The 27836-nt window shown below is 40.8% G+C and overlaps 1 protein-coding gene across 2 annotated transcripts in view; it reads left to right on the top strand.

Annotated features, from left to right (window-relative positions):
* SHISA5 (shisa family member 5) overlaps positions 1-27836 on the top strand; it is a 57444-nt gene that overhangs the window by 25080 nt on the left and 4528 nt on the right. Inside the window, exons 2-5 of one of the 2 annotated variants that reach the window (XM_020796666.3) lie at positions 1003-1174; positions 2655-2732; positions 26661-26776; positions 26952-27170. In XM_020796666.3, the coding sequence (XP_020652325.3) occupies positions 1003-1174; positions 2655-2732; positions 26661-26776; positions 26952-27170 (585 nt within the window). Of the gene's footprint in view, positions 1-1002; positions 1175-2654; positions 2733-18663; positions 18833-26660; positions 26777-26951; positions 27171-27836 lie in introns of those variants that run through there. The other variant, XM_072989751.2, reaches the window with a different exon arrangement.

Raw genomic sequence — 27836 nt, 5'->3', positions numbered from 1 at the left:
CCTTACCAGCCCCCCAAAATATTCTGGACTGGAATGTGAAGTAGTGCTTCAGGACTCAGGGCTAAGGGAAAATCAGTGAGCATTTCCTATACTCATTACATTAAGAGCCTGTACTGGTGCTTAAGCAGAATGAGGGGCTCAGTTTGTGCAATAGCAAGTCTGGATCAAAACCCCAAATCATTAAAATGTTCTCTGCCCCTCTTCTGGTAGCAACCAGGGAGTAATGGTATGTGGAGTGCGGGGAGAGTTACCACTATCGCTGGCACCACTGCTTTGAAACTTCATGAAAACTTTTAAAGGGTTGGGGAGATTATTTTGTTTTCTTTTTTTGGTTAAGAAATGTGCTCACTGATCTCCTGCCTTATAGGTGGCATGCAGTTGTTTTGTCCCTGACTCTGATGGCTCCATCAGATAAAAGGCATTGCTGACGTATATACTGGCAGAAAAAAGTCAAGAAATATATCACTTGACCTTTTCTTTGGCAAAGAGTATAGCAATAAATTAGGTGTCACTTCTCTAGTTAAGAAATCAAAGGCCCAGAGGAAAATATTCGGTGAACAATACATGCAGGAATTCAGGTCAGGAAATTATGATAGCTATTGAAAGACAAATAGCAGCTATTTTAAAAATGCATTCAAGGAAATGACAGTAGTTCCCGATTGATTATTTCTGTCAAATAAAATCGGTAACATAATAGTACTGCACTGAAACAAATGGAAAGTAAATACTTCCAGTTGATATCAACCCTCACTGTGTTTTACTAAATGGTTTTCAAAAGATCATCCCATCTCTTAAAAGATATGCATTTTATACAAAGGTATAATATGCATTTTATACAAAGGTATAATTATGCAGCAGTCATACAATGTAGTTGTGCATAAAAGCAGATAATGATTCCAAGATGGGATGAGAAAAGATGCAGATAAGTGAGGTTGGTGGGAAATAATATACTGAGAGTTTGAGATGTAATGTATGTGGTGCAATGACTTCCTTCTTTTGCAGGTTTATGTGAGAACTGTAAAACATACAAGTATACCAATGGACGAATATATTTGGATACAACTTGTGAGGTGTTCTGCTGTGGAAACTGCAACGACCAATACTGTTGCTCAGACCCATCAAAAGAATTTAATGCATATGACCAGCTTATGTGTCATTTCCAACCATCAGAAAGGTATGTTTAGATAAGAGTCCTGCTACTGTGGTACAATATTTTTTTATATAAAATTGCTCAGATCCACTCTGACATAAACGCTACAGTTAAAACTGAATCCAAGTAATGCAGCCAAAGCATATGACTATGTCTTTTTCTTATAGAGGCTTTATTTGTGCAGCTTGTGAATGCAGACGGTATCATGTGTGTGCTTCACTCTTTGCCCATTTTGTTATATAAACTGGTTGCATCTGCTCTGTCGGATTGCTGTTAAGAATTATGAAAAGCTCAGTAGAGCAGGAGTGCATATCTCTGTAGCTGTGTAAACCAGTGATAAGGACTGATGGGAGTTGTAGTTCAGGAGTATATACAGGACCATACTGCCCATTCTTGCCATTTTGGAAGGTATGGTTCCTTCTACAGTTATGATGGAATTAAGCAGCCCCCTTTGTTTTTTAAAACATGGATCAAGGTCCTCCAGATGTTGTTGAATTCAAGCTCCCATCAGCCTTATCTGACATTGCCAATATTCAGTGATTGTGGAACCATCTAGTCCAGGCTTGTCCAACCCGCGGCCCCTGGGCTGCATGCAGCCCAGGTCGGCTTGTAATGTGGCCCAATGCAATTTTTTATTTTTTAAAGAAATTCCAAAGTTTCAAGTTACCGTGCCGGCGCTTGCGGCCAGAATGCGGCCGGGGCACGTCACAACGGTAGGGGGGAGAGAGGGAAGGAAGGAGTGGGAGGGGAGGGGAGAGGGGGGCTGCGTGATTGCATTGCGCCATCTCCATCAATAGGTGGACCCCCTCCCAGCCCCATAAAGCTGCCAGAGTTGAAGCTGGCAGCCTCTGCTGTCTGAGATCGCAGCTGCCGGTAAGCGCGCTTAGAGCGGGGCTGCGGAGGATGGCTAGGGCTGCCTCCCCATGTGGCTCAAACCAAATTTATGTGCGGCCCAAACCAAATTTTCATCTTTTAATGTGGCCCAGGGAAGGTGAAAGGTTGGACACCCCTGGTCTAGTCTAATAGGTTGTGGAAAGAAAGTGGCCCTTTCCAGTGTGCTTGAAAAGAAAAGTCCCATTATGCTTCCAGAGTCTTTTCCTAGCAATTCTAAGATCAGTTTTAAGATTTTAATTAACGTTATGGAATGGCTAAGAACTTGGACCAAACAGTAGTATGGCTTGTTACCGGCATCATTTAACGGAGCTAAACCTTTGTGCAAGGGAATGGGTGGTCCAAATAATGTCTGGTAATAAGATTCCTGCCTTTGGAGATGTCTTCCTCACATTATGTGCTCCTTTTCTAGCTTTAGCAAGTTCAGTTTGCTCAGATTTGATAGACAGAAGCATTGTTTTCTCGGACACAGTAATAAGAACATAAATGTTATGAAGCCAGGCTGTTCATTGTAATAAAATACATTATTTTGGCAACTGGAGATTATTCTTGCGGGGTGTGACATGATTATTTAACAATCTAATGCAGAGCTCATGTTTGCTTTTTCATACAGCAGCACATATCCACCGATTTTGGGAAAGCCAATGAAGTTTGGGACATACGTGGATGACTGGCGTCCTCCTGGGCCCAGGTAATGAAATGGATTTATGTATAGAGTTAACTAGAACAAAGAGTCTGGTGGCATCTTAAAGATTAACAAGTGTTCTTTGGCATAAGCTTCTGTGGTCTGCAAGCCACCAGCTGCCAGCACACTTTATGTTAAATAAAATACAGTACGTTAGCCTTTAAGGTGCGAAAAGAGCTTTGACTCTTTTCACAGCGAGTGCAGGAACACTCCTTTGAATTGTTTACACATAACCAGGTACAGTGCATTTCTTAGAATGTTAGAGTCTATAGTATTTAATTTTACTGGTGTTAGATGCTATCTCCACTATATTTTGTCGTCGTTTAGTCGTGCCTGACTCTTCATGACCCCATGGACCAGAGCACGCCAGGCCCTCCTATCTTCCACTGCCTCCCGTAGTTGTGTCAATTTCATGTCCGTTGTTTCGCAGATACTGTCCAGCCATCTCATCCTCTGTCGTTCCCTTCTCCTCTTGCCTTCACACTTTCCTAACATCAAGGTCTTTTCCAGGGAGTCTTCTCTTCTCATGAGATGGCCAAAGTATTGGAGCCTCAGCTTCAGGATCTGTCCTTCCAGTGAACACTCAGGGTTGATTTCCTTTAGAATTGATAGGTTTGTTCTCCTTGCAGTCCAGGGGATTCTCAAGAGCCTCCTCCAGCACCACAGTTCAAAGGCATCAGTTCTTTGGCGGTCTGCTTTCTTTATGGTCCAGCTCTCACTTCCGTACATCACTACAGGAAAAACCATAGCTTTGACTATTTGGACTTTTGTTGGCAAGGTGATGTCTTTGCTTTTTAAGATGCTGTCAAGGTTTGTCATCGCTTTCCTCCCAAGAAGCAGGTGTCTTTTAATTTTGTGGCTCCTGTCTCCATCTGCAGTGATCATGGAGCCCAAGAAAGTAAAGTCTGTCACTGCCTCCATATCTTTCCCTTCAGTTTCCCAGGAGGTGATGGGACCAGTGGCCATGATCTTAGTCTTTTTGATGTTGAGCTTCAGACCGTGTTTTTTTTTGCACTCTCCTCTTTCACCCTCATTACAAGGTTCTTTAATTCCTCCTCACTTTCTGCCATCAGAGTGGTATCATCTGCATATCGGAGGTTGTTAATATTTTTTCCAGCAATCTTAATTCTAGTTTGGGATTCCTCCAGTCCAGCTTTCCGCATTATGTATTCTGCATATAGGTTAAATAAGCCGGGGGACAATATACAGCCTTGTCGTACTCCTTTCCCAATTTTGAACCAATCAGTTGTTCCATGTCCCGTTCTAACTGTTGCTTCCTGTCCCACATATAGGTTTCTAAGGAGACGGATAAGGTGGTCAGGCACTCCCATTTCTTTAAGGACTTGCCATGGTTTGCTGTGGTCCACACAGTCAAAGGCTTTTGCATAGTCAATGAAGCAGAAGTAAATATTTTTCTGGAATTCTCTGGCTTTCTCCATAATCCAGCGCATGTTAGCAATTTGGTCTCAAGTTCCTCTGCCCCTTCGAAATCCAGCTTGTATTTCTGGGAGTTCTCGGTCCAAATACTGCTGAAGCCTACCTTGTATGATTTTGAGCATAACCTTGCTAGCGTGTGAAATGAGTGCAATTGTACGGTAGTTGGAGCATTCTTTGGCACTGCCCTTCTTTGGGATTGGGATGTAGACTGATCTTTTCCAATCCTCTGGCCACTGTTGAATTTTCCAAACTTGCTGGCATATTGAATGTAGCACCTTAACAGCATCATCTTTCAAGATTTTAAATAATTCAACTGGAATGTCATCACCTCCACTGGTCTTGTTGTTAGCCAGGCTTTCTAAGGCCCACTTGACTTCACTCTCCAGGATGTCTGGCTCAAGGTCAGGAACTATATTGTCTGGGTTGTCCGGGATATCCAAATCTTTCTGATATAATTCCTCTGTGTATTCTTGCCACCTCTTGTTGATGTCTTCTGCTTCTGTTAGGTCCCTCCCATTTTTGTCCTTTATCATGTTCATCTTTGCACAAAATATTCCTCTAATATCTCCAATTTTCCTGAACAGATCTCTGGTTTTTCCTTTTCTGTTATTTTCTTCTATTTCTTTGCATTGTTCATTTAAAAGGCTCTCTTGTCTCTCCTTTCTATTCTTTGGAAGTCTGCATTCAATTTTCTGTAGCTTTTCCTATCTCCCTTGCATTTTGTTTCCCTTCTCCTCTGCTATTTCTAAGGCCTCGTTGGACAGCCACTTTGCTTTCTTGCCTTTTCTTTGGGATGGTTTTTGTTGCTGCCTCCTGGACAATGTTACGAGCCTCTATCCAAAGTTCTTCAGGCACTCTGTCCACCAAATCTAGTTCCTTAAATCTGTTCTTTACTTCCACTGTGTATTCATAAGGGATTTGGTTTAGATTATACCTGAGTAGCTCCAGGTCTTGTTTTTTCTACTCTCTTCATTTTAAGCTTGAATTTTGCTATGAGAAGCTGATGATCAGCTCCATGTCTTGTTTTTGCTGACTGTATAGAGCTTCTCCATCTTTGGCTGCAGAGAATATAATCAATCTGATTTCGATATTGCCCATATGGTGATTTCCATGTGTAGAGTCGCCTCTTGTGTTGTTGGAAAAGAGTGTTTGTGATGACCAGCTTGTTCTCTTGACAAAACTCTACAGTGGTGCCTCGCTTAACGAGTGCCTCGCTGAGCGATGAAATCGCTTAACGAGGCACTCTGGGCCATCGCTGGAGCATTCGCTCAGCGATGGCCCCTATGGCGATTTTTCGCTGTGCGATGATCGCTAAGCGATTCGCTTAGCGATTTTCGCACAACGAAGCGGGGGAGAACAGCTGATCGGCGGTTCCAAAATGGCCGCCGGAAGGTCCGCGCCGCATTTTCGCGCCCTGCCCTCGCTTACCGAGGGCGCGAAAATGGCGGCGCTATGGAGAAACATCGCTTAACGGTGAGTTTTCAAGCCATAGGAACGCATTGAACAAAGTTCAATGCGTTTCTATGGCTTTTTTTATTCTGTTTAGCGATGTTTCGCTATAGCAAAGGTTAATCCGGAACGGATTAACCTCGCTATGCGAGGACCACTGTATTAGCCTTTGTCCTGCTTCGTTCTGAACTCCAAGGTCAAACTTCCCTGTTGTTCCTTTTATCTCTTGGCTCCCTACTTTAGCATTCCAGTCCCCTAGAATGAGAAGAACATCTTTCTTTGGTGTCAGTTCTAGAAGGTGTTGTAAATCTTCATAAAATTGTTCAATTTCAGTCTCCTCAGCACTGGTGGTTGGTGCATAAACTTGGATTATTGTGATGTTGAAAGGTCTGCCTTGGATTCGTATTGACATCGTTCTATCATTTTTGAGATTGTATCCCATTACAGCTTTTCCCACTCTTTTGTTGACTATGAAGGCTACTCCATTCCTTCTACGGGATTCTTGCCCACAATAGTAGATATGATAATCATCTGAGCTGAATTCGCCCATTCCTGTCCGTTTTAGTTCACAGATGCCCAGGATGTCGATGTTTATTCTTGCCATCTCCTGTTTGACCACCTCCAGCTTCCCAAGGTTCATAGATCTTACATTCCAGGTTCCTATGCAGTATTTTTCTTTGCAGCATTGGACTTTCCTTTCACTTCCAGGCACGTCCACAGCTGAGCGTCCTTTCGGCTTTGGCCCAACCACTTCATTAGCTCTGGAGCTACTTGTCCTTGTCCTCCGCTCTTCCTCAGTAGCATGTTGGACGCCTTTCGACCTGAGGGGCCCATCTTCCAGCGTCATATCTTTTAGCCTTTTGTTTCTGATCATGGGGCATTCTTGGCAAAGACACTGGAGTGGTATTGCCATTTCCTATTCCAGGTGGATTGCGTTTGGTCGGAACTCTCCACTATGTCCTGTCCGTCTTGGGTGTCCCTGCATGGCATAGCCCATAGTTTCTCTGAGTTACTCAAGCCCCTTCACCACGACAAGGCAGCAATCCATGAAGGGTTTTGTAACCACGTTCTTTTATTCTAATTTATGTATTTTTAGAAACTCCTCTATTCCAAATGTTTTCCAGTCCTCTTTATCTATCTTCCTTGTATCTGTCTCCCATAGTTTTTAAAAATCCTAACTATTCTCCTGATCTATCAAAATTTTATAAATTACCCATATTCTTCTTTTCTTTTCTTTTTTCATCTATCCCTGTCTTCCATGTTCTTTAGGATATCTTCAAACTTGGTCAATTTTCTATCCATTGTTGAATTTTTCTCTATTACTCACTGCTCCAGTTGCATTGAATTTAACCAATTTAATATTTCTTCTGCAAAATTAGTTCTTATTTGTTCTTTAGATTTATTTTTTTCTTTCTATTCTTCCCATTTATATATCTGTTTTGTTTTTAAAACACTAGTCAATTCCTTTATCCCATATCTTAGGAAATTTTCAAACTCTTGTACAGGAGTTAAAGGAGATATTCCAGAAGTTAATATCTGTCTCCATTTATTCCAAATCTCCATTACGTTATTTGTAAAAGTATTCTGGATCTTTTAAATTATTTTAAAAATATTTTTAATACCAAGAATGTTCTTCTACTTCTCCAATTTCATATAATTCTTGTAATTCAATATCATTCCACATAATCTTGTTGTCTGTTATAATTTCTAGGATAATTCTTAATTGCTTTGCAACATAATATTTACTAATACAGTATTTGACATTCCGAATCCTCCCTTTTTACGTGTGATAAATACCACAGGTTCTTATTTATCTTGGTTTTCTTTCCTTCATTACAATATTCATTTATTATTTGTTATATTTCCTTTATTTCTTGCTCTGAGAACTGATGGGATCATCCAATACAAAAAATTAAATTTTGGTAATATTTTGATTTTGGACAGTGCAATTATACCAAACCAAGATAATTTCAACCTTTTATATTTCTGTAGCTTATCTTTTACTTCTTTCCTTATTCTTCTCATATTTGTTTTATTTAAGTCTTGATTTTTTTGTAAAATGTTTACCCAAATGTATGCTCTCTGTCTCTTTAAATGTAATTTTATTTTTCAGTTTTTGTATTTATTTTCTACAATATTTATAAAACATCATTTCAGTTTTGTTCCAGTTTATTGTTAATCCACTTAATTCCACAAAATCCTTTAAATGTTTTTGTATCTTATCTATAACTCCTATTGGGTTTTTTCCTTAAACAAATTGTCATCTGCAAATCAACTTATTTTAATTTTCTGCTGAAATTCAGTCCCTTTAATTGTATCATCTGTTTTTACTACATTGGCCAATCATTGCATTATCAAAGCAAACAACATCAGAGATAGGGAGCATCCTTGTCTTGTTCCCCAACTTAGATTTATAATATCTGTGACACCATAATTTACTATCACCATTGCTTTATTTCCAGAATATAATTGTTGTATCATATTACAAAGGCTAATAGAGTTTTGTCAAGAGAATAAGCTGGTCATCACAAACACTCTTTTCCAACGACACAAGAGGCGACTCTATACATGGAAATCACCAGATGGGCAATATCGAAATCAGATTGATTATATTCTCTGCAGCCAAAGATGGAGAAGCTCTATACAGTCAGCAAAAACAAGACCTGGAGCTGACTGCGGTTCTGATCATCAGCTTCTCATAGCAAAATTCAAGCTTAGACTGAAGAGATTAGGAAAAACCACTGGGCCACTCAGGTATAATCTAAACCAAATCCCTTATGAATACACAGTGGAAGTAAAGAACAGATTTAAGGAACTAGATTTGGTGGACAGAGTGCCTGAAGAACTTTGGATAGAGGCTCGTAACATTGTCCAGGAGGCAGCAACGAAAACCATCCCAAAGAAAAGGAAATGCAAGAAAGCAAAGTGGCTGTCCAACGAGGCCTTAGAAATAGCAGAGAGGAGAAGGGAAGCAAAATGCAAGGGAGATAGGGAAAGTTACAGAAACTTGAATTCAGACTTCCAAAGAATAGCAAGGAGAGACAAGAGGGCCTTCTTAAATGAACAATGCAAAGAAATAGAGGAAGATAACAGAAAAGGAAAGACCAGAGATCTGTTCAGGAAAATTGGACATATTAGAGGAACATTTTGCGCAAAGATGAACATGATAAAAGACAAAAATGGGAGGGACCTAACAGAAGCAGAAGACGTCAAGAAGAGGTGGCAAGAATACACAGAGGAATTATATCAGAAAGATGTGGATATCCCGGACAACCCAGACAATGTAGTTGCTGACCTTGAGCCAGACATCCTGGAGAGCGAAGTCAAGTGGGCCTTAGAAAGCCTGGCTAACAACAAGGGCAGTGGAGGTGATGGCATTCCAGTTGAACTATTTAAAATCTTGAAAGATGATGCTGTTAAGGTGCTACATTCAATATGCCAGCAAGTTTGGAAAACTCAACAGTGGCCAGAGGATTGGAAAAGATCAGTCTACATCCCAATCCCAAAGAAAGGCAGTGCGAAAGAATGCTCCAACTACCGTACAATTGCACTCATTTCACACGCTAGCAAGGTTATGCTCAAAATCCTGCAAGGTAGGCTTCAGCAGTATGTGGACCGAGAACTCCCAGAAGTACAAGCTGGATTCCGAAGAGGCAGAGGAACTCGAGACCAAATTGCTAACTTGCGCTGGATTATGGAGAAAGCCAGACAGTTCCAGAAAAATATCTACTTCTGCTTCATTGACTATGCGAAAGCCTTTGACTGTGTGGACCACAGCAAACTATGGCAAGTTCTTAAAGAAATGGGAGTGCCTGACCACTTTATCTGTCTCCTGAGAAACCTATATGTAGGACAGGAAGCAACAGTTAGAACTGGTCATGGAACAACTGAGTGGTTCAAAATTGGGAAAGGAGTACGGCAAGGCTGTATATTGTCCCCCAGCTTATTTAACTTATATGCAGAATACATCATGCGGAAGGCTGGACTGGAAGAAACCCAAGCCGGAATTAAGATTGCCGGAAGAAATATCAACAACCTCCGATATGCAGATGATACCACTCTGATGGCAGAAAGTGAGGAGGAATTAAAGAACCTTGTAATGAGAGTGAAAGAGGAGAGTGCAAAAAACGGTCTGAAACTCAACATCAAAAAAACTAAGATCATGGCCACTGGTCCCATCACCTCCTGGGAAATAGAAGGGGAAGATATGGAGGCAGTGTCAAATTTTATCTTCCTGGGCTCCATGATCACTGCAGATGGAGACAGCAGCCCTGAAATTAAAAGGCGCCTTCTTCTTGGGAGGAAAGCGATGACAAATCTGGACAGCATCTTGAAAAGCAGAGACATCACCTTGCCAACAAAAGTCCGAATAGTCAAAGCTATGGTTTTTCCTGTCGTGATGTATGGAAGTGAGAGCTGGACCATAAAGAAAGCAGACCGCCGAAGAATTGATGCCTTTGAATTGTGGTGCTGGAGGAGGCTCTTGAGAATCCCCTGGACTGCAAGGAGAACAAACCTATCAGTTCTAAAGGAAATCAACCCTGAGTGCTCACTGGAAGGACAGATCCTGAAGCTGAGGCTCCAGTACTTTGGCCATCTCATGAGAAGAAAAGACTCCCTGGAAAAGACCCTGATGTTGGGAAAGTGTGATGGCAAGAGGAGAAGGGGACGACCGAGGATGAGATGGCTGGACAGTGTCTGCGAAGCAACCAACATGAACCTGACACAACTCCGGGAGGCAGTAGAAGATAGGAGGGCCTGGCGTGCTCTGGTCCATGGGGTCACGAAGAGTCGGACACGACTAAACGACTAAACACACACACACATCATATTATTAAATCTTGTTCCAAACCCCATTTCTTTTATTAATACCTTCAGTGTTGGCCATTGCACAAAGGATTTGAAGAGTACAAACTGTGGTATTTTGTTTAATTTGTCCACTCATAGTAGAACACTTTTTAAAAATCCGTGGAAGTAATATGTTGACATGAATTCATACTGTTAGCTTTCAGAACTGCATACCTGACATTCCTGTGACTCAGTGCATAGGAGTTTAATTAGATGGCATTTCTCCATCTAACCATGATGGTCTGCATTATTTCTTATTGTCACTCTTTTTATAATAAAGAAGTCAGAGTCACTGTCCTTGGATGAGGAATACACTTACAACAATTCATGTCTCATGCTGGTAAATACTTCCCACCCCTACCACAATATAATTATTACTGCTTGTAAGTTTATTTTCATGCTTGCTAAGAAACATGACAGATTAATTCAAGAGCAAGAAAATGCTAGGAGTTCTCTTTGTCCATCAAGTTAAACAGAAAGTATGACATCATAAATATTTGTCTTAACCTAGATATGCATTAAAATGATATTCATCCTCTTTGGTTCTTTTTAAATATTTCATTTGACCTTTTCCTCTAAGACAGCATATAGAGATAAATATTATAAACTATATCCACTCATAAAATCTAATAGAACTAATAATAAAATGGTAAAACTGCAAATCTAATTGAACAGTTTTGCCCCGAACAGCCACATTGTCAAGCTTAGTAAAATGCATGAGGGAATAAAAAAGCAAAGTGTGCTGCTTCTATACCGTCCCATAGTCCTTAAAGCACTCTCTGACCGGTTCACAATTTTTAAAATTACACAAGTTACACATTCCTCTAGCTTCTCCTTGCTGGAAGCTGGGTACCCGTTTTACCAATCTCGGAAGGATGGAAGGCTAAATGAACCTCAAACCGGCTGCCAGAATCCACTGGTGTCAAATACTGACCGTGAGCAGAGTTTTGGCTGCAGTATAGAGATGGGGGCATTCATATACGAATATCTGTAAGGGTTTGGGTTCAGGCTCCTGTTTTTCTTCAAATAAATTGACAGACCTCTTTGGTTTAGAAATCGGAGTAACATTTATTGAATTGTTTAACAAATAACCTGTGTCAACAAAGGTATTCCAACCATTTCCTCCCTGTAACAACTGGTTAGAGGGGGGCTTCCACTCTTCAATTTTAAAGGGGTTGCACCCCTGGGTGTTCCAGGGTCCCGGCCAGTCCAGCATAAAGTCCAAGTTCAGTAATTGATCTGTCTCCCCTTCCAGTAAGGGGACTGTGTCTTCATTCTGGTCATCTGTCCAGGCCTGGTCTCACGCGGGGGAATCCTCCAGCCATAGTCTTCTGAGGGACCCCTCCGCTGTAGCTCCATCATCCACCATTCTAATCTTTCTCGCCACCTTTTCCTTCTCTTCCCTTAACTTCCTCCTCCACTCCTTTGTCTCTCGCTCTCCCCAATAAGAGGGTTTAGGGGTGCTCTCACTTCTCCTTCTTGCATCCGCCTCCTCCATTAATATGTAAACAGACTCTTAGTTTTTCTACCTTCCCCATCCATTGATCTTCCAACCAAATCCACTCCCAACCACGAGGCAGGTCCCCATCCCCCCTTTTTATATCTACAAGCCCCGCATCTACCTCTACCTGGGGCTGTCACTCCACTCCTGCCAAAACATTCCCGCTTTCTTTAACAGTCATGCCTTTCCACTTTTCTTCTACGATCCCCGGGTCTGTTCCGGGTGGTCTTATCTTCCTGGGAGGGGGAATAGGTGGCGTTTGCACCTCCTTGTCAGCAGAGGGTGGGAGAGATGGCACTTCTGTGAGAGGAATCTTGCTCTCACCGTCAGTCTTCCAATACCTCCCACACAGTTGGACCTAATGAGCCTGATCCTCCCTCCCACTGCCTGGAGTTGGCTAGATGAGCGGAAAGAGAGCGTTGCTCCGAGAGTGATTGGAAGGCTGACTGAGGCTGCCGGCGGCAGCAGATGCATGAGTGGATGGGCCAGTCCCAGAGGCTGGACCCTCGTTAAGTCCAGCTGTGCGGGGGTACTTGTATTCGAGTAGAAATTACTCCATCTGTACTGCAGTACTACAGTTTAAACCACTGTGCCTTGAGCTTCCTAATAAGCAGATTTGTAATTGTTTGATAAACGTTAGTGAATATAAAATGTGTTGCCACATGGGAATGGCTATAAAGTGAAGCATTCCACTTCAAGTGGGCACCTAGCAAGGAGCCTCACGACACAGTGGTTAAACTGCAGCATTGCAGTTAAGACTGTGCTCACGACCTGAGTTTGATCCAGGGCTCAGAGAGCTGGTTGAGTGTTGAGTCAGCCTTCCATCGTTCCGAGGTTCGTTTGATTACACTGTAAGCCACCCAGCAAGTGCTTTAAGCGATATGGCGTAATATATAAGCAGAACACTTTGCTTTGCTTTTTATCACTGGGAAGCAGGGGATGAATGTGGTGCCCTGTGCTGCTTATTTCTACTGTCCCGTTTATAAAGGGAAACATAGAAGCTTCCACTTAATGGAAGCAAGAAGCAGCCCTTGGAGTTGATTTCAATAGTTGAAAGATGTATCTTCCATACATTTGTGTACCTGTCCTCACATCTTAAAGATATAATCCCTGGTTCAAGTCATGATGAATACAGTGATGAATTCCACAGATTTGCATTGTCCCCTGACATGTTTCCTGCCAGAAGGTTTTCTGCTTTCATCACAACTACATTGGTTATGTTGGTTGCAGCCTTGCGCTTTCCTGGGAGCAATTCCTGTTGTTCAAAGTAGAAGTGCACAGAATTATGTCATTCATATGACATTTTAATATGTAAACAGACTCTCAATTATAGCATTGTTTTTGCTGACCCTCCGAGGCAAGTCATTTCACATATTTATGTGTCTGCATTACTGCTGATAATATTGGTGAACTGCAATTTAAAGCTTAATTTTCAAGAAGAGTATGCATAAACACCAGCAATTAGCTCACTAAAATAGACATACATTTTAAAGTTAGTAGGATATATGTACATCTGTGTTTTGTACAGTATTCAGGATATAGCAGATGACTAAAAACTTCAGTGTAGGAAAAAGGGCAGCAGAAAAACCATATGCTGAATTGTCATTAGTAATGTAGGAGCTGATTTAGATTTTCAGAAACACAAATGTTGCCCACTGCCTTTACTGGTGAGAAACCTTTGGAAGTAGGGACCCGTCAGCCCTTGTCAAGAATGTGGTTTACAGAATTCCTCTCATTATTAGAACATTTGTTTTTTTTACATAACAATGCTTAGTAAGTAACAGGAGCACATCAGGGAAACCTGGGGCATAAAAAGTTGCAATGGCTGAACCTCCCCCCCCCCCTTGAAGGATGGGATTTGTTTCTGAAGGATGGGATTTGTTTCTGGTCTGCATTTCCAAAATTGCAAGTCTAAAGATGTGAGAAGCCTTTGCCTCCTGTCTCCAGCTCAGAGCTAGAACCACGAGGGCCAGTATGTTGCAGCCAAATTGTTGACTGGGGCTAGTTACAGGAACATCAGCAGCTGCACTGGCTGCCAATCTATTTCCGGGCACAATTCAAAGGGCAGGTTTTAACCTAAAGGTAAAGGTAAAGGTTCCCCTTGACAATTTTTGTCCAGTCGTGTTCGACTCTAGGGGGCGGTGCTCATCCCCGTTTCCAAGCCATAGAGCCAGCGTTTGTCCGAAGACAATCTTCCGTGGTCACATGGCCAGTGCGACTTAGACACGGAACGCTGTTACCTTCCCACCGAAGTGGTTCCTATTGATCTACTTGCATTTACATGCTTTCGCACCGCTAGGTTGGCAGGAGCTGGGACAAGCGACGGGAGCTCACTCCGTCATGTGGATTCGATCTTACGACTGCTTGGTCTTCTGACCCTGCAGCACAGGCTTCTGCGGTTTAGCCCACAGCGCCACCACGTCCCACTGTGTTTAGCCCACAGCGCCACCACCTTTAACCTATAAAGCCATAAACAGTTTGGATCCAAGCTCCCTCTGTGAGCCTGCCCAAGCATTAAGATAATCTGGGGAGGCCTTTCTCTCACTCCCACCACCCTCACAGGTGCACTTGGTGGGGACGCAGGAGAGGGCCTTCTCTGTTGCTCCTCCTGGGGTCTGGGAACAGCAACTCCCTCCCACAGGAAACCAGGCTATCCCCATCTTTGCTGTCCTTCCACAAGCAGGCGAAGACATTTCTCTTCAGGCAGGATTTTCCTGGCTGTCGGAGAAGGTGTTTCAAATGGATTCTTGTGCTCTTTTGTTTTAAATGTGTTTTAATATGGATTTTATTTACCATTTTACTATATTATGTGTTTAATTTTTTAAAAAATATTTGTATAGTTACTATTTTTAGCTTTTAAAGACTGTTTTTAATGATGTAAGCCACTTTGGGTCCTTTTAAAGAGAAAGGTGGGATATAAACAAACAAACAAACAACCATCGGGTACTCTCAGTTTGGACTTACTTGTCATAGGCAGGGGTAGAAGAGCTTTCCCCCCCTTGCTGTAGTTCTGATCTGTTAAGGGAGGGAAACTTGATTTTTTTCTCTCTCTCACTGATACCTACCAGCATGTATCCAGTTCAAATCCAGGGCAATTTTCTCTTAACATCTCATTGCATTGCCAAGTATGAAGGTAGTGACATTTGTTCCTTGGGAGGTGAAGATGATCCTGGCAATAACAGACTTTTGCTGTGTTAAGAAAGCCAACCAAAATTTATTTTACCCCATTGATCATGTTTGTGAAATGCTTACCAAGAAACAATCACTTGATCTATACCAAGAGGGTTTAACATTATTAGTGAGTGAAAGAGTTAATATGTACACATGCTTCCAAGTTTATAAAGGTGAATTATAGGTATCCACAGGGTCGTACGGCCCAAACCTCCCCTTGCCAAGGTAGAAATTCATATTCCTGACACATATACAAACATTTGAGTTATTACATTAGAGAGAGAGAGAGAGAGAGTTTCCAGATCAACAATGCACCATTCCCTGAGATTCAAGGCCAAAACTTGAGAGTAGGCCCTTGCCATTCTGCAAGGGTGGGTCCTTGAAGGTGAGGGTTGAAGGGAAGTACCTGAAACTGTTTTTAGGCTAGCTGATTACGGAGGTGGGCATGAAGGTCATTCAGGTGCATAGGTCCAGAATCAAGTTTTTGTTGTTTAGTCATTAAGTCATGTCCAACTCTTCATGACCCCATGAACCAGAGCACTCCATGCCCTCCTGTCTTCCACTGCCTCCTGGAGTTTGGTCAATTTCATGTTGGTAGCTTCGATGACATTGTCCAACCATCTTGTCCTCTGTTTCCTCCTTCTCTTGCCTTCAATCTTTCCCAACATCAGGGTCTTTTCCAGGGAGTCTTCTCTTCTCATGAGATGGCCAAAGTATTGGAGCCTCAGCTTCAGGATCTGTCCTTCCAGGGAGCACTCAGGGTTGATTTTCTTTTGAATGGATAGGTTTCTTCTCTTTGCAGTCCAGGGAACTCTCAAGAGTCTCCTCCAGCACCACAATTCAAAAGCATCAATTCTTCGGCAGTCAGCCTTCTTTATGGTCCAGCTCTCACTTCCATACATCACTACTGGAAAACCATAGCTTTGACTGTGCGGGCCTTTGTTGGCAAGGTGATGTCTCTGCTTTTTAAGATGCTGTCTAGATTTGTCATCGCTTTCCTCCCAAGAAGCAGGAGTCTTTTAATTTCGTGGCTGCTGCCACCATCTGCAATGATTATGGACCCCAAGAAAGTAAAATCTGTCACTACCTCCATATCTTCCCCTTCTATTTGGCAGGAGATGATGGGACCAGTGGCCATGATCTTAGTTTTTTTGATGTTGAGCTTCAGATCATTTTTGCACTCTCCTCTTTCACCCTCATTAAGAGGTTCTTTAAGTCCTGCTCATTTTCTGCCATCAAAGTGGTATCATCTGCATATCTGAGGTTGTTGATATTTCTTCCGGCAATCACCTCCACTGGCCTTGTTGTTGGCCATGCTTTCTAAGGCCCACTTGACTCCATTCTCCAGGATGTCTGGGTCAAGGTCATCAACTGCACTATCTGGGTTGTCCGTGACATCTTTCTGGTTTAATTCCTCTTTCTTGTATTCTTGCCACCTCTTCTTGATGTCTTCTGCTTCTGTGAGGTCCCTCCCATTTTTGTCCTTTATCATGTCCATCTTTGCACAAAAGGTTCCTTTAATATCTCTAATTTTCTTGAACAGATCTCTGGATTTTCCCTTATATTTTCCTCTATTTCTTTGCACTGTTCATTTAAGAAGACCCTCTTGTCTCTCCTTATTATTCTTTGGAACTCTGCATTCAATTTTCTGTAACTTTCCTCATCTCCCTTGCATTTTGTTTCCTGTCTCTTCACTGCTGTTTGTAAGGACTCGTTGGACAGCCACTTTGCTTTCTTGCAATTCTTTTTCTTTGGGATGCTGCCTCCTGTACAATGTTGCTGCCTCCTGTACAGTGTTACGAGCCTCCATCCATAGTTTTTCAGCAGTCTGTCCACCAAATCTAGTTCCTTAAATCTATTCTTCACTTCCACTGTGTATTCATAAGGGATTTGGTTTACATTGTACCTGAGGAGCCTAGTGCTTTTTCCTATTCTCTTCAGTTTAAGCTTGAATTTTGCTATGAGAAGCTGATGATCAGAGCCACAATCAGCTCCAGGTCTTGTTTTTGCTGACTGCATAGAGCTTCTCCATCTTTGGCTGCAGAGAATATAATCAGTCTAAGGTAAAATGTAGCTAATCAGGAAAAATGGCAACCCAAACCCAGATGTTAAAACCCCAACATTTTTAATAACTGCTGGCAAATATGCCCAGGAGCTGCAGCAGTCATTTCCGTCCCCCGCTGAGGCTCACATCTTGTGCTTCCTTACCATAACTTGTAGCGGAGAGGAAGTGTCCAGCAATATGATCTTTCTGGGGCCGGTGAAAGGCTCACTGCCAGTCCCAGGGGAGTTACCTCCACTCAGCAGTTCGTTGCTGCTACAAGGGCTTGTGCAAGAGGGTGCATGGCTAAGGCTATTGGTGTTCCAACAACATTGCACACTTAAATACATGAAGCACAAGTAAACATTCCAGTAAACCACAGCTAGGAGTCGGTGGATACAGGTGCACAAGTCTTAAAGTCATCTTAGACAGACAAGTCTTAAAGTCATCTTAGACAGAAAAATAAAACTTTCTGATACCGTAGCACAATTCACCATGAGATCTCTCTAGAGACGCAGGGAAGGAAAGCCATTACTGAGACTTTAAGTAGGACTCTGAGACTTGGCAACTGCAGTCACAAATTTAATTTCAACAAAATTAATTTCTAAAAGTGTTTTCCATCCCATACCAAGGGACAAAATTCATCTTTACTCATTTGGAGAAGACCTGTTTAATAATAGAACTTAAACTAGTATTGATCAGGCCCAAAATGGATGTAACTCTCTGTCTTATACACATGTACACATGGCCTATGATCAATGATCACTTGAGTTCGTGCGATTGTTGAAAAACCAGAGAAAAATAAACATGAGCAGAAAAATTTCAAAGAAACCAAAACTTTCCTTATGTTCTGTGGAAGGATCTCTCTTTAGTTTTTAGTAAAGCTCCACCCAAGCAGGTCCACATTATAAGCTTCTAACTTTGTTGGGTTGCAGCTGCCCTCTATAAATGCTGACCAACACGTGCTATGCTTTCTCATTCAAGGGACAATGCTCAGGTGGGCTCACTTTTGAGTAGACTAGGCCAGTGGTTCTTAACCTTGGGTTAGTCAGGTGTTTTTGAACTGCAACTCCCAGAAACCCCAGCCAGCACAGCTGGTGGTGAAGGCTTCTGGGAGTTGCAGTCCAAAAACACCAGAGTAACCCAAGGTTAAGAACCAGTGGACTAGGCTAGGATGGCACTGTCAACAAATCTTGCATGATCTCCCTGGAAGGATTCTTATGTGCTTTCATTGTACTCTATTTATGGCTACTTCAAAATATTTCCTGTGCAATAATCTTAAATTATATGGCAGTATTCAAAATGCTTCTCTTTTTTACATTTTTGGCACAAGATTGTGCAGAAAAAGGACAGCTGTACAACAACTCAGGGTATAGTTTTTGTCTTTCCTGCTGTAGTAGGGAAATTCATTGTGGTTCAGCAGAGCTCTGTGCCTTTAAGAAAGAAGTTTTGAGCATGAGGTGTGCCAAAGAAGCCTCCCCTATTTTCCTGTTGATGTCACCACAAACCAAACAGCACATAGACTCTTCAGCATATCACCAGAGATGCAGTTAGTTTCGTTTCTCAGTGGAAAGGAGATACGTAGTCAGAAAGAGAGCATTTTAAAAATACCATCTGTGGGTCTGCATTATAAAAGCATTTGTTAGAAACAAAGATGAGGTAAGCTTTCCTTGTTCTTCTTGAAAGCATGTTTTCTCTCATGCTGTAAACCGTGAGGCTTCCTCCTTTTTTTAACATAGCTTTAGGTTCACCATAAGTCATAATTGACTTGACGGCACACAATTATTATTATTATTAGGTTGTGTAACTGCAGAGTACATAGTATAGTTTTTATTTAATATTTTTATTTTATTTTTTTAACTAGTTAGCCAAATACAGGGACATGTTTCTGAGGAAACAGATGATTTCCTTGGATAGGCACAATAACAGCGGAAGGAGAGAAGCTGTTAAATCTCCATAATGTTTATTCTTATTCATTGGCTCACTGTTTAGTAACTAATCCACCACTGACCCTTAATTCCATCTGAAATTAATTCTCTTAAGCCTTTCAGTGAAGCTGACTTTGCTGAAATAGAACCATTTTAAGCCTGGAAAAGGTAGAATTTTATAACTTCAAGCTAGAAAGAGTTTTATTGTCTAGAGATTGCAATATTCTGGCTACAGTCTAGTTTGGTTTGACTTATGTTGAACTAAAAATATGCCAAATGTCAATCTATTTATTTGGAAATGGTGATTTTAAATAGCGATACATATTTATTTGAAATGGTTTATCCACAATAAAAGAGATGAATAATATGGGCAGCGCATATTCCTAGAAGTATTTTTAGGAATATAATTGAATAGAAAGCACTCTCCACTTGATTCTATTAGAGCCTCCAGTTTCCTGTTGCACTCCACTCATTTGTGTAGATAGCAAGAAATAATGGGATTTTGTAGGAAGGCACCCTATAGGTGGATCTGTGTATAACACACTAAATGTATGTAACAAAATAACATTTGCTTATCACAGGCAAAAAGCAGGTAGAGATGGCATACTTAATCTTTCCACTACCAGAGTCTAGCAATCTCCTGCAATTTCTTTAACCCTAGAAACTTTTTTCATACAAGGATGAAGATCCTGCATGTACACTTCACAAACTTGGGACTCGGAGCTCATAGAAAAACAATTGAAGAGAGAGACTGCAGAGAGATGCAGTTGAAATAGTATTTCTGTTTTGCAAGTTATCCTCTGATCCAGATGTTTTGTAGTAGAAAGCAACTGGGAAGCTAATGTTACATGGGGCTGCGTTGTAACGTGCAGTTGGGCTCGGAAGACAATGAATTCATTTTCCAAAGTGGAAGAGAAGAGGGGAAAAGGTAGCTATTTTTCTTAAAGAAACATTCCTAATACAAGGATATGATAGTGTGCTTGCGCTTTTCCCTCTATGCTAATCCCTGTCGGGCATGTGATAAGAGCAGTGATAGGAGCTGAGGCAGCTTTGATTAAATACTAGTCATCTGCAGAGTAATACTGGCAGAAATGCAGCATCTGGGCTCAGCAAAGGGTATGGTAAACTACAAAAATCTCTGTGAATGGGACTAGAAGGGGGTCTGTCATATTCTTTGTACTCATCTCCTGTTTTGAAGGACAGGCATATTCATGGAACCATTCAGTTGCCGAACAGCTGTACACATACGTGTCAGTGGTGCGGACCAAAGTTCAACCCAGGCAAGGTGTCCCTTCCATGTCCCCTAGTTAGAACCTTGTGTCTGTTCTTGCACACATACCTTACTTCTGCTTGAAGTACAGAGAGAGGTTAGCCAAATACTGTATAGGGGAAGAGGCGCTATTATGTGCATCCATAGTGTCCAAGGACTGCAGGAGCCCACATGTTCGTCTTGTGAACTAGGGAAGATCAACACCCTGGTTCGCTTTGAGATCTAAGCATGTAATGATTTGCTATGGATTTTGTGAGACATATTGGCCACTAAGGCATGCTGAAGAACCTCTGGGCCTGTATTGTGCCCAGCAGCTGAAAATACACTCAGTAAGTACCTGATAACTGTGGAGCCTGTTATAGTATAAATACTATTAATTGAGATAATTTTATAAAATGTTATAGAATTCTTTTGTGTTATAACAATTCTTAAGCCAACATTATAAAAATTATAAGAATTCAAATCCTTGTTTGGCCATGGAAATGTTTTGGAAGCTAGTAATAGTTAACTGCTCTTTGAGCGTCTTACATACCTCAGAAATCATATTAGATTTATGGTAAGTTGAAAACAACTTGACAACATATAACAGAATATTATGCAGATTGGAAATGAGGATGAGTCATAAGAGGCTACCTTTAGAATATATGATGGTTAAATCTTAGTTTATACCTTATGGAAAGCTAGCCAGGGGCCAAGCAGTATTTGTTCATTTATTTAGGAAAATTATGTTTCTTCAGGGGTACCATTGTTTTCAATAGGATTTCCAGGCACAAGTGCTTAAGATTTCAGCCAAAACTAATACATATGGCTATTATTTGATATACATAGTTGTTTATCTAAGTGAAGAACATGAAAAACCTAAATATAATTGAGATCTGTTGTATCAAAAATGTTTTTTGGAAGATACTCCAATGATTGTGTGACTAGGGTCATAAAAAATAGTGTGGACTAGGGGATTTTTCAGGACAATAAGTTGGGCCTCTCAAGAGCCATTCATGCCTCAATAAGTATGCAAACAAGGATTATTAAGGAAGCTTTAAGTCCATTTTTGTTTTTATTACCCAAAGTAATTTTGAAGCATATTTTTCAAAGTAGTCTTGAATCATAAACTTTTGTCTGTAGCAGCACTTCCTTCCTTATTGCAGTTTATCCTTTATTTGGCTAGATAACAGCATAGCAGAACAGCTTATTTATCGTTTCACTCTGTACTTTGAGAATTAAAATAGTTGTTCACTCCATAAAATGGAGCTCACATCAATGACTAGAGTCTGCCACTACAGTGGTGCCTCGACTTACAAACGTCCCAACATACGACCATTTTGAGTTACGGCCAGCCCCGGCCGCAAAATTTTGCTTCGACTTGCGGCGGGGGGTTCAAGTTACGATCAAAAAAGGCAGGGGAAAAAGGTGGAATTCAAATTGCTAACAGTTGGTAGGCGAAGCGGCTGCTTCTTTGTAGCTCTTTCACCCCAACAGTAGAGTGAGTGTGATTGGAGGAGGCTTGGGACTGCCTGTTAGGTAAGGTGCTGCTTTCTGCTTTTAATGGAACCCGCCCTGAGTAGACTTTGTCTAGGGGGGTGGGATAGAAATCTAATAAATAAATAAAAAATTTAAAACTGTTCTGGGTGGGTTTTGCAGCATGGTTTTGGGCTGGGTGGTGGGATTATGTTTCTATGCTGTGAAGGGTCTTGCAGTGTTTGTTTTTTTGGTGGTTTCCCCCCCCCCCCATTTCCGATGGGTCTTGCAGGGTTTGTTTTCTTTTGGGTCCCCCCCATTTCCGATGGGTCTTGCAGGGTTTGTTTGCTTTTGGGTTTTTCCCCATTTCCAATAGGTCTTGCGGGGTTTGTTTGCTTTCTACTTTGCCTTTTTTTCATTTCCGAAGGGTCTTGCATGGTTTATTTGCTTTCTTCTTGTTTTTTTCTTTTTGTTTGTTTGTTTTTTCATTTCTGAATGGTCTTGCACGGTTTGTTTGCTTTCTGCTTTGCTTTTTTTGCATTTCCGAAGGGTCTTGCACAGTTTGTATGCTTTTCTCCCCCCCCCCCCCTTAGGCCGGAACGGATTAATCGCGTTTCCGATGGGTCTTGCAATGTTTTTTGTGGAGTTTTTTGGTTATTTTTTTCTTTGGCTGGAATGGATTAATTGCATTTCAATGCATTCCTAAAAAAAAGAAAGAAAGAAAGAAAAGAAAATGGTGCTTCGACTTATGACCATTTTGAATTATGACTGGAGTTCTGGAACCAATTAAGTTCATAAGTCGAGGCACCACAGTATAGGATTCAAGACTACTTTGAAATAGTTGTTCACTACAGGAATCTCCTTCAGATAGTTTGAATACTGGGCCAGCACTGCTTTGAAGGCACTTATGAAGTCCCCCCCTTTTTTTTAAAATGCTGGGAAAATTTTACACACTTTGACCTGTCTGCATTTAACACACTCAGAAGAAAGAGGAGCTGAAATTGTCAGGATGCAGTTGGACTCTCTTCATATATTCATTAGGAGAAAAAGAGGCAAACTTACTAAGGCCTCACATTCTTCTAATAAAATCTAATCATGGAGGGAAATGATGAATAATGTTGCATACGAATCAAATGGTTCTCATTTCTGGCACCAGAATATGTCCCTGTTTAGGAATATATTAATTGGTTTTCAAGTTAAAATGGCATTTCTGCACTTGCAGGAGGCATTCAGTTCAGCAGATAAATTCATCTGATTAGTCTGTTCTTCAGCATGATCCGTACAGGCCCCATGCTGATCAGATTATTTTTAGATTAGAACTAGGTCTGTTACCAAACTAAATGAATTTTGTAAATTGACCTGACTAACATTAATCCATCACATCTTTACATTTTCATATCATTCTGACAATAATGCAGAAAGGGAGAAAACATTATTTTGTTTTATGTAAAGTGAGGAATCACTGGTCACCCAGGTATTTTTCACAGTGTTTCCCACACTGTCTCTTATCGGAGAGACTAGATACTGGATAGACTTTTTGAATTTGACATCCAAAACATCTGGAGGGCCAGTTCCCCACCCCTTTTTCAGACTTGTGTGCTTTTGTCTGGCAGCTGGCACCATCCCAGAGATGTTGCTTTTGATATGAGAATGGATTGGGTTTGACATTTCAAAGATTGCATCAGTCTTCTACAGTTTTTTACAGTCGTTTAAAAATCAGTCAAGGTTGTATGTCTAAGTATTCCTTCGATTTTTAGTTTATTAAAGTTGTAATCTTCTAGAAGTAAAGCCCATTTTGCTCAATAGTGTCACTTCTGTGTAGAGATGTATAGGATTACATTGCAAATAAATTAATCTAATTGTCAATTGTGTTTGTGTAGGCTACAGTGCCTGAACTACATTTAAATGAAAAATTTATATCTTTTTTTGTTGGGAAAATAATCCCCAAGGAACTTTTTAATATATAGAGTTAAATACAGAGCTACTAACTTGTCTCATCATGGTTGGCCAGCTAAGAATGATGCGGATGTAACATGATATTGAAGATTTTCCCGAGATATTCTACTTCCAATGATCATAAGGGAAATATTCCTTTCCACGGGAAGTTGGTGCCAGGTGGATCATAGGCAATACCCTTCTTCATTATGCATAAAAGAAAATGATCATGCAGGAACCGTATATAGCATGCACAGGATCTTTAGAAGAAAATGTCAGTAAAGGGTGCCAATTGGGATGTCCCCACACACCAGCAAATGCTAGCTTCAGAACAACTGTGGCAGGGAGAAGATGGTTAAATTCCCTCCTACAACTGCTTTGATCTTACTAATTATTCCTCCCCTCTGTGCCATTTGTGTTTTTTTTTAAATCTTGTGCTCAGATGGAAGTAAACATTTAGCGTTAACATCCATATAATTTGACTCTAATCTGCTACTGTCAAACTCAATTCTGTAGGATTTTGTATGGAGCTTTTACTAGTCCTTATAACTAGAGATGACTTCTTATCAAGTCTCAGTAACAAAAAGAAGAGCAACATAGATTATTACTGAGCTGTAGAATAAACAAATAAATAGGTAGTGGCCACGGAATCTTTGACAGATGTATTAATCCGGTCTTTCCCAATGTGACCATCGTTCACTCTCCCTAGGAACAATAGAGGTCACAGTCGAATACATCTGAAGGGAACCAGATTGGGAAAAGCTATGTTACCATCTGAAATCAGCATTCATTTGAATAAGATATGAAGAGACATGATTATAGCTTGCATCACAATGGACTTTATAATGGCCATATTTAATATTGCAACAAATAAGCACATCATCAGCCACAAATCTTTTTTCCCCATCCCCAGCTGCACTAGGCTTCTTATTTCTTGGTAGGATGACTAATGTAACACAGACTGCAAATAATTATGTTGTAGAACTTGGCTGTTTTGCAGTGTGCAATGTTCCTGAATAACAAAAGTAAGCATTGATTTATCATATTAAAAGAACAGTCAATGAATTCAAGCTGTATGTGGGTGTGGGTGTGTTCCCCCACTCCAAAATACTTTGGTAAAGTTTGAGAAATTATAAGCCCGTACTGACACAGTCCAAGTGGGTTGCTGCAGTGTGAAAGACTTACTATCTTATTTTCATGAGTAATTTTTTTAGTTTAGAGTTCAGAAGGTTAAAGTGCTTTCCGTTGCTCTGCTGTATAATAGAAATAGTATCATTGCAATGGAACATTAATTTTTAGTTTGCCTCCAGTGTATAAACTAAATTGAACATAGTGATTTGCTGGACGTGCTTGAATACAGTCTGCAGTTCTTGTTTTAACCTATTCAGCCCTAAAATTCAAGACACCAGTAGACACCACTGTGATATCCTTGAAGATTTTCTTTGTCTTCCTGTTTCTCTGCATAAATTGATTGATTGATTGCATTTGTGGATAATAATCCTGAGTTTTTAGTTCCTTGCCTTTTTAAAAAACAAATCAGCCCAGTTCATGTGATCAATGTGTTATGGAAAATTCTGCATGGTTATTTTTATCTCCATGTTTGCTGTTGATGTGCGGAGAAGTCTTTTTAACTTATATTGACTCTGTGAATCAGTGACTTCGAAAAGTTCCTATCATCTACAGTTCTTCTCAGCTGTTGCAAATTCAAGCTGTGTAAATAGGAAGACTAAATAAGAGGTGCAGTGACTCAGTAAAGGAATTTACTGAGTCACTGCACCTCTTATTTGGTCTTCTTATTTTTCTAGTCCCTTCGACTTTATTGCCTTTTCAAGTGAGTACTGTTTTCTCATGATGTACCCAAAGTACATTAACTAGGGAGAGTTTATTTCATTCTAGAACTTATCTGGTAGTATATGGTATCTGTTAAGCTCTCCATCAACACTATATTTCAAATAAATCATTTTTCCTATTAGCTTTCTCCACTGTACATCCTTCATATCTATATATATAGTAATCTGAATACATTAGCATAGAGGATGTTCAGTGACATATCCTTGCACCTGAGAATATTTTCTAGTTTCTTCACATAGCTGCCCCGCAGCATCTCCATTTTCTAATTTCTTGGCTGCAGTCTTCATTTGGATTTGATAATTTAACCAAGATATTAAAAATCTTTTAAAATTTTAATTTCTTCATTGTCAACATTAAAGTTGCATATGTCTTTTATGGACATGATTTTTGTTGTCTTAATGGTCAACTATGGTGCTTCGTTTGTATTTTCTTCTTTCATTGTCATCAGGAGTCCTTTCAAGTCACTGCTGCCTTTAGCCTATACAGTACTGTATATAGATGACTGATATTTCTTTCACCTATTTTCACTCCTCCATCAGATATAATACACTCTTGTCTGACACTTTTGCTTATGGGAAAGCATTCTGGTTTTGCATATTCTGTCATAACAGTAGCATTTTGTCCAGAGTGTAAGTCACACAGGAGGACAATCTAGTGTTGCGACGTGCCTGTTTCTTTTTGAACTAGCCATAGCTTTTAATGATCTACGTAGTCAACAGTTTTGTTGTAATATATAAAGCACAAAATTGTTTTCTTCTAAAATTCACTAAAATTCAGTCCAGTACCCAACATAACAAAGACTCCCCACACAGCATTCCGAGGCTCCCAAATGTTTTCTGAAGGCAAAATGGAGCCCTAGGGAGCCTCGGAACCTGAAAGAGGAAGATAGGAAACTTTCCATGAGCTTGCATTAATTATTTCCAGCTCCTGATCCAGGTTGCATTCGGGCAAAGTTATGCCAACAGGATTTTGCCTGCTGAATAGTAAAAGGGTGTTGTCTTTTGAAAATATTAGAACTTAATTCTCAAATAAATCTTTTCTCCTTTAGTGGGACTATTATAGCAGTTGGAGTTTCCATTTTCATCTTATTTATCGTGACCATTGTCGTCTGCTTCACCTGTTCATGTTGCTGCTTATATAATGCATGCCGGAGGTCACCACGGCGTAAGTACCACCTATAGTTTACCTTTTTGCAGTGTTCCCCTGGAAAGATAAATGTCATCAAACCTAAAAGAGAAAAAAATATATCCAATGGCAAGATACTTTTCCATGGATTACATGATAATGTTTCTTCCTTTTTTGCTTTCCTCCCTGACTCTGTTTTTGTGGTTTTTTGCAGCTGTTGTGACCACAACTTCATCCACTACGGTTGTGCAGGTGCCATATCCTCAGCAGCCAGGTGTCCCTGCAGCTTATCCTGTGGGAGGATATCAAGGATATAATCCTCTGCCAGTGCAGCCCCAGCCTGGAATACCCGCAGCCCCATACCCAACACAGTATCCTCCACCTTACGTTGCACAACCCTCAGGGCCACCAGCCTATCATGAAACAATGGCAGGTAAGACACTGGGCTCTTCTAGAAGAGAGCATCTGAAACCATTGATTTTCTTTCTTTGTGTTGCTTAGAAATTGTTCGATTGCCGTTATGCAAGCCCCCCTTCTTATAGAAGCTCTCTTGGCACTCACAGCAGTCTTCCTCTTGCAAATATGCTCAGAGAAAAACGAAATAGATTGTGCAATTAGTGCCTGTCTATGTAATTAATGTAAGTGGAAAGGTCTTCTGTGGTCATGATAAGTATACATTTCTCTCTTCAGAAATACTGGGGTTAGGAATGTCAGACTCCTATGTAGTTCAGAATCCATGTATAACATCCATCAACCACAATTCCCCCCCCACACACACGCGCGTGTATACACTCCTCTGCCAGAAACAGGTCTTTGTGCTCACGTCCAACTCCAGTGGCAGCACCAAGTGGGAACAAGTGCATCTTCCATCTGTTGCAGTGCATCTAACAAAACACACACACGAAGCATGCACAAGCAGTGGAAATGGGGCACTCTGTGTGCATGTGTCAATTTTGAACTGATTTCTTTTCTTCTTCCTTCTCCTCACTTTGCTTTGAATCACCCCGCCCTGCCCCTTTCCAGTGCAAGAGGGGGTTGCTGGCTGCCACGTGGAGCTGCCATGCCAGGAGATGGGAGGAAAAAACCCACATATAACCAA

This window comes from Pogona vitticeps, chromosome 2 (assembly GCF_051106095.1).
Source record: "Pogona vitticeps strain Pit_001003342236 chromosome 2, PviZW2.1, whole genome shotgun sequence".
Classification (NCBI taxonomy): Eukaryota; Metazoa; Chordata; class Lepidosauria; order Squamata; family Agamidae; genus Pogona; species Pogona vitticeps.
Note: the sequence above shows the minus strand (reverse complement) of the source record. Positions and strands in the feature narration are given on the sequence as shown.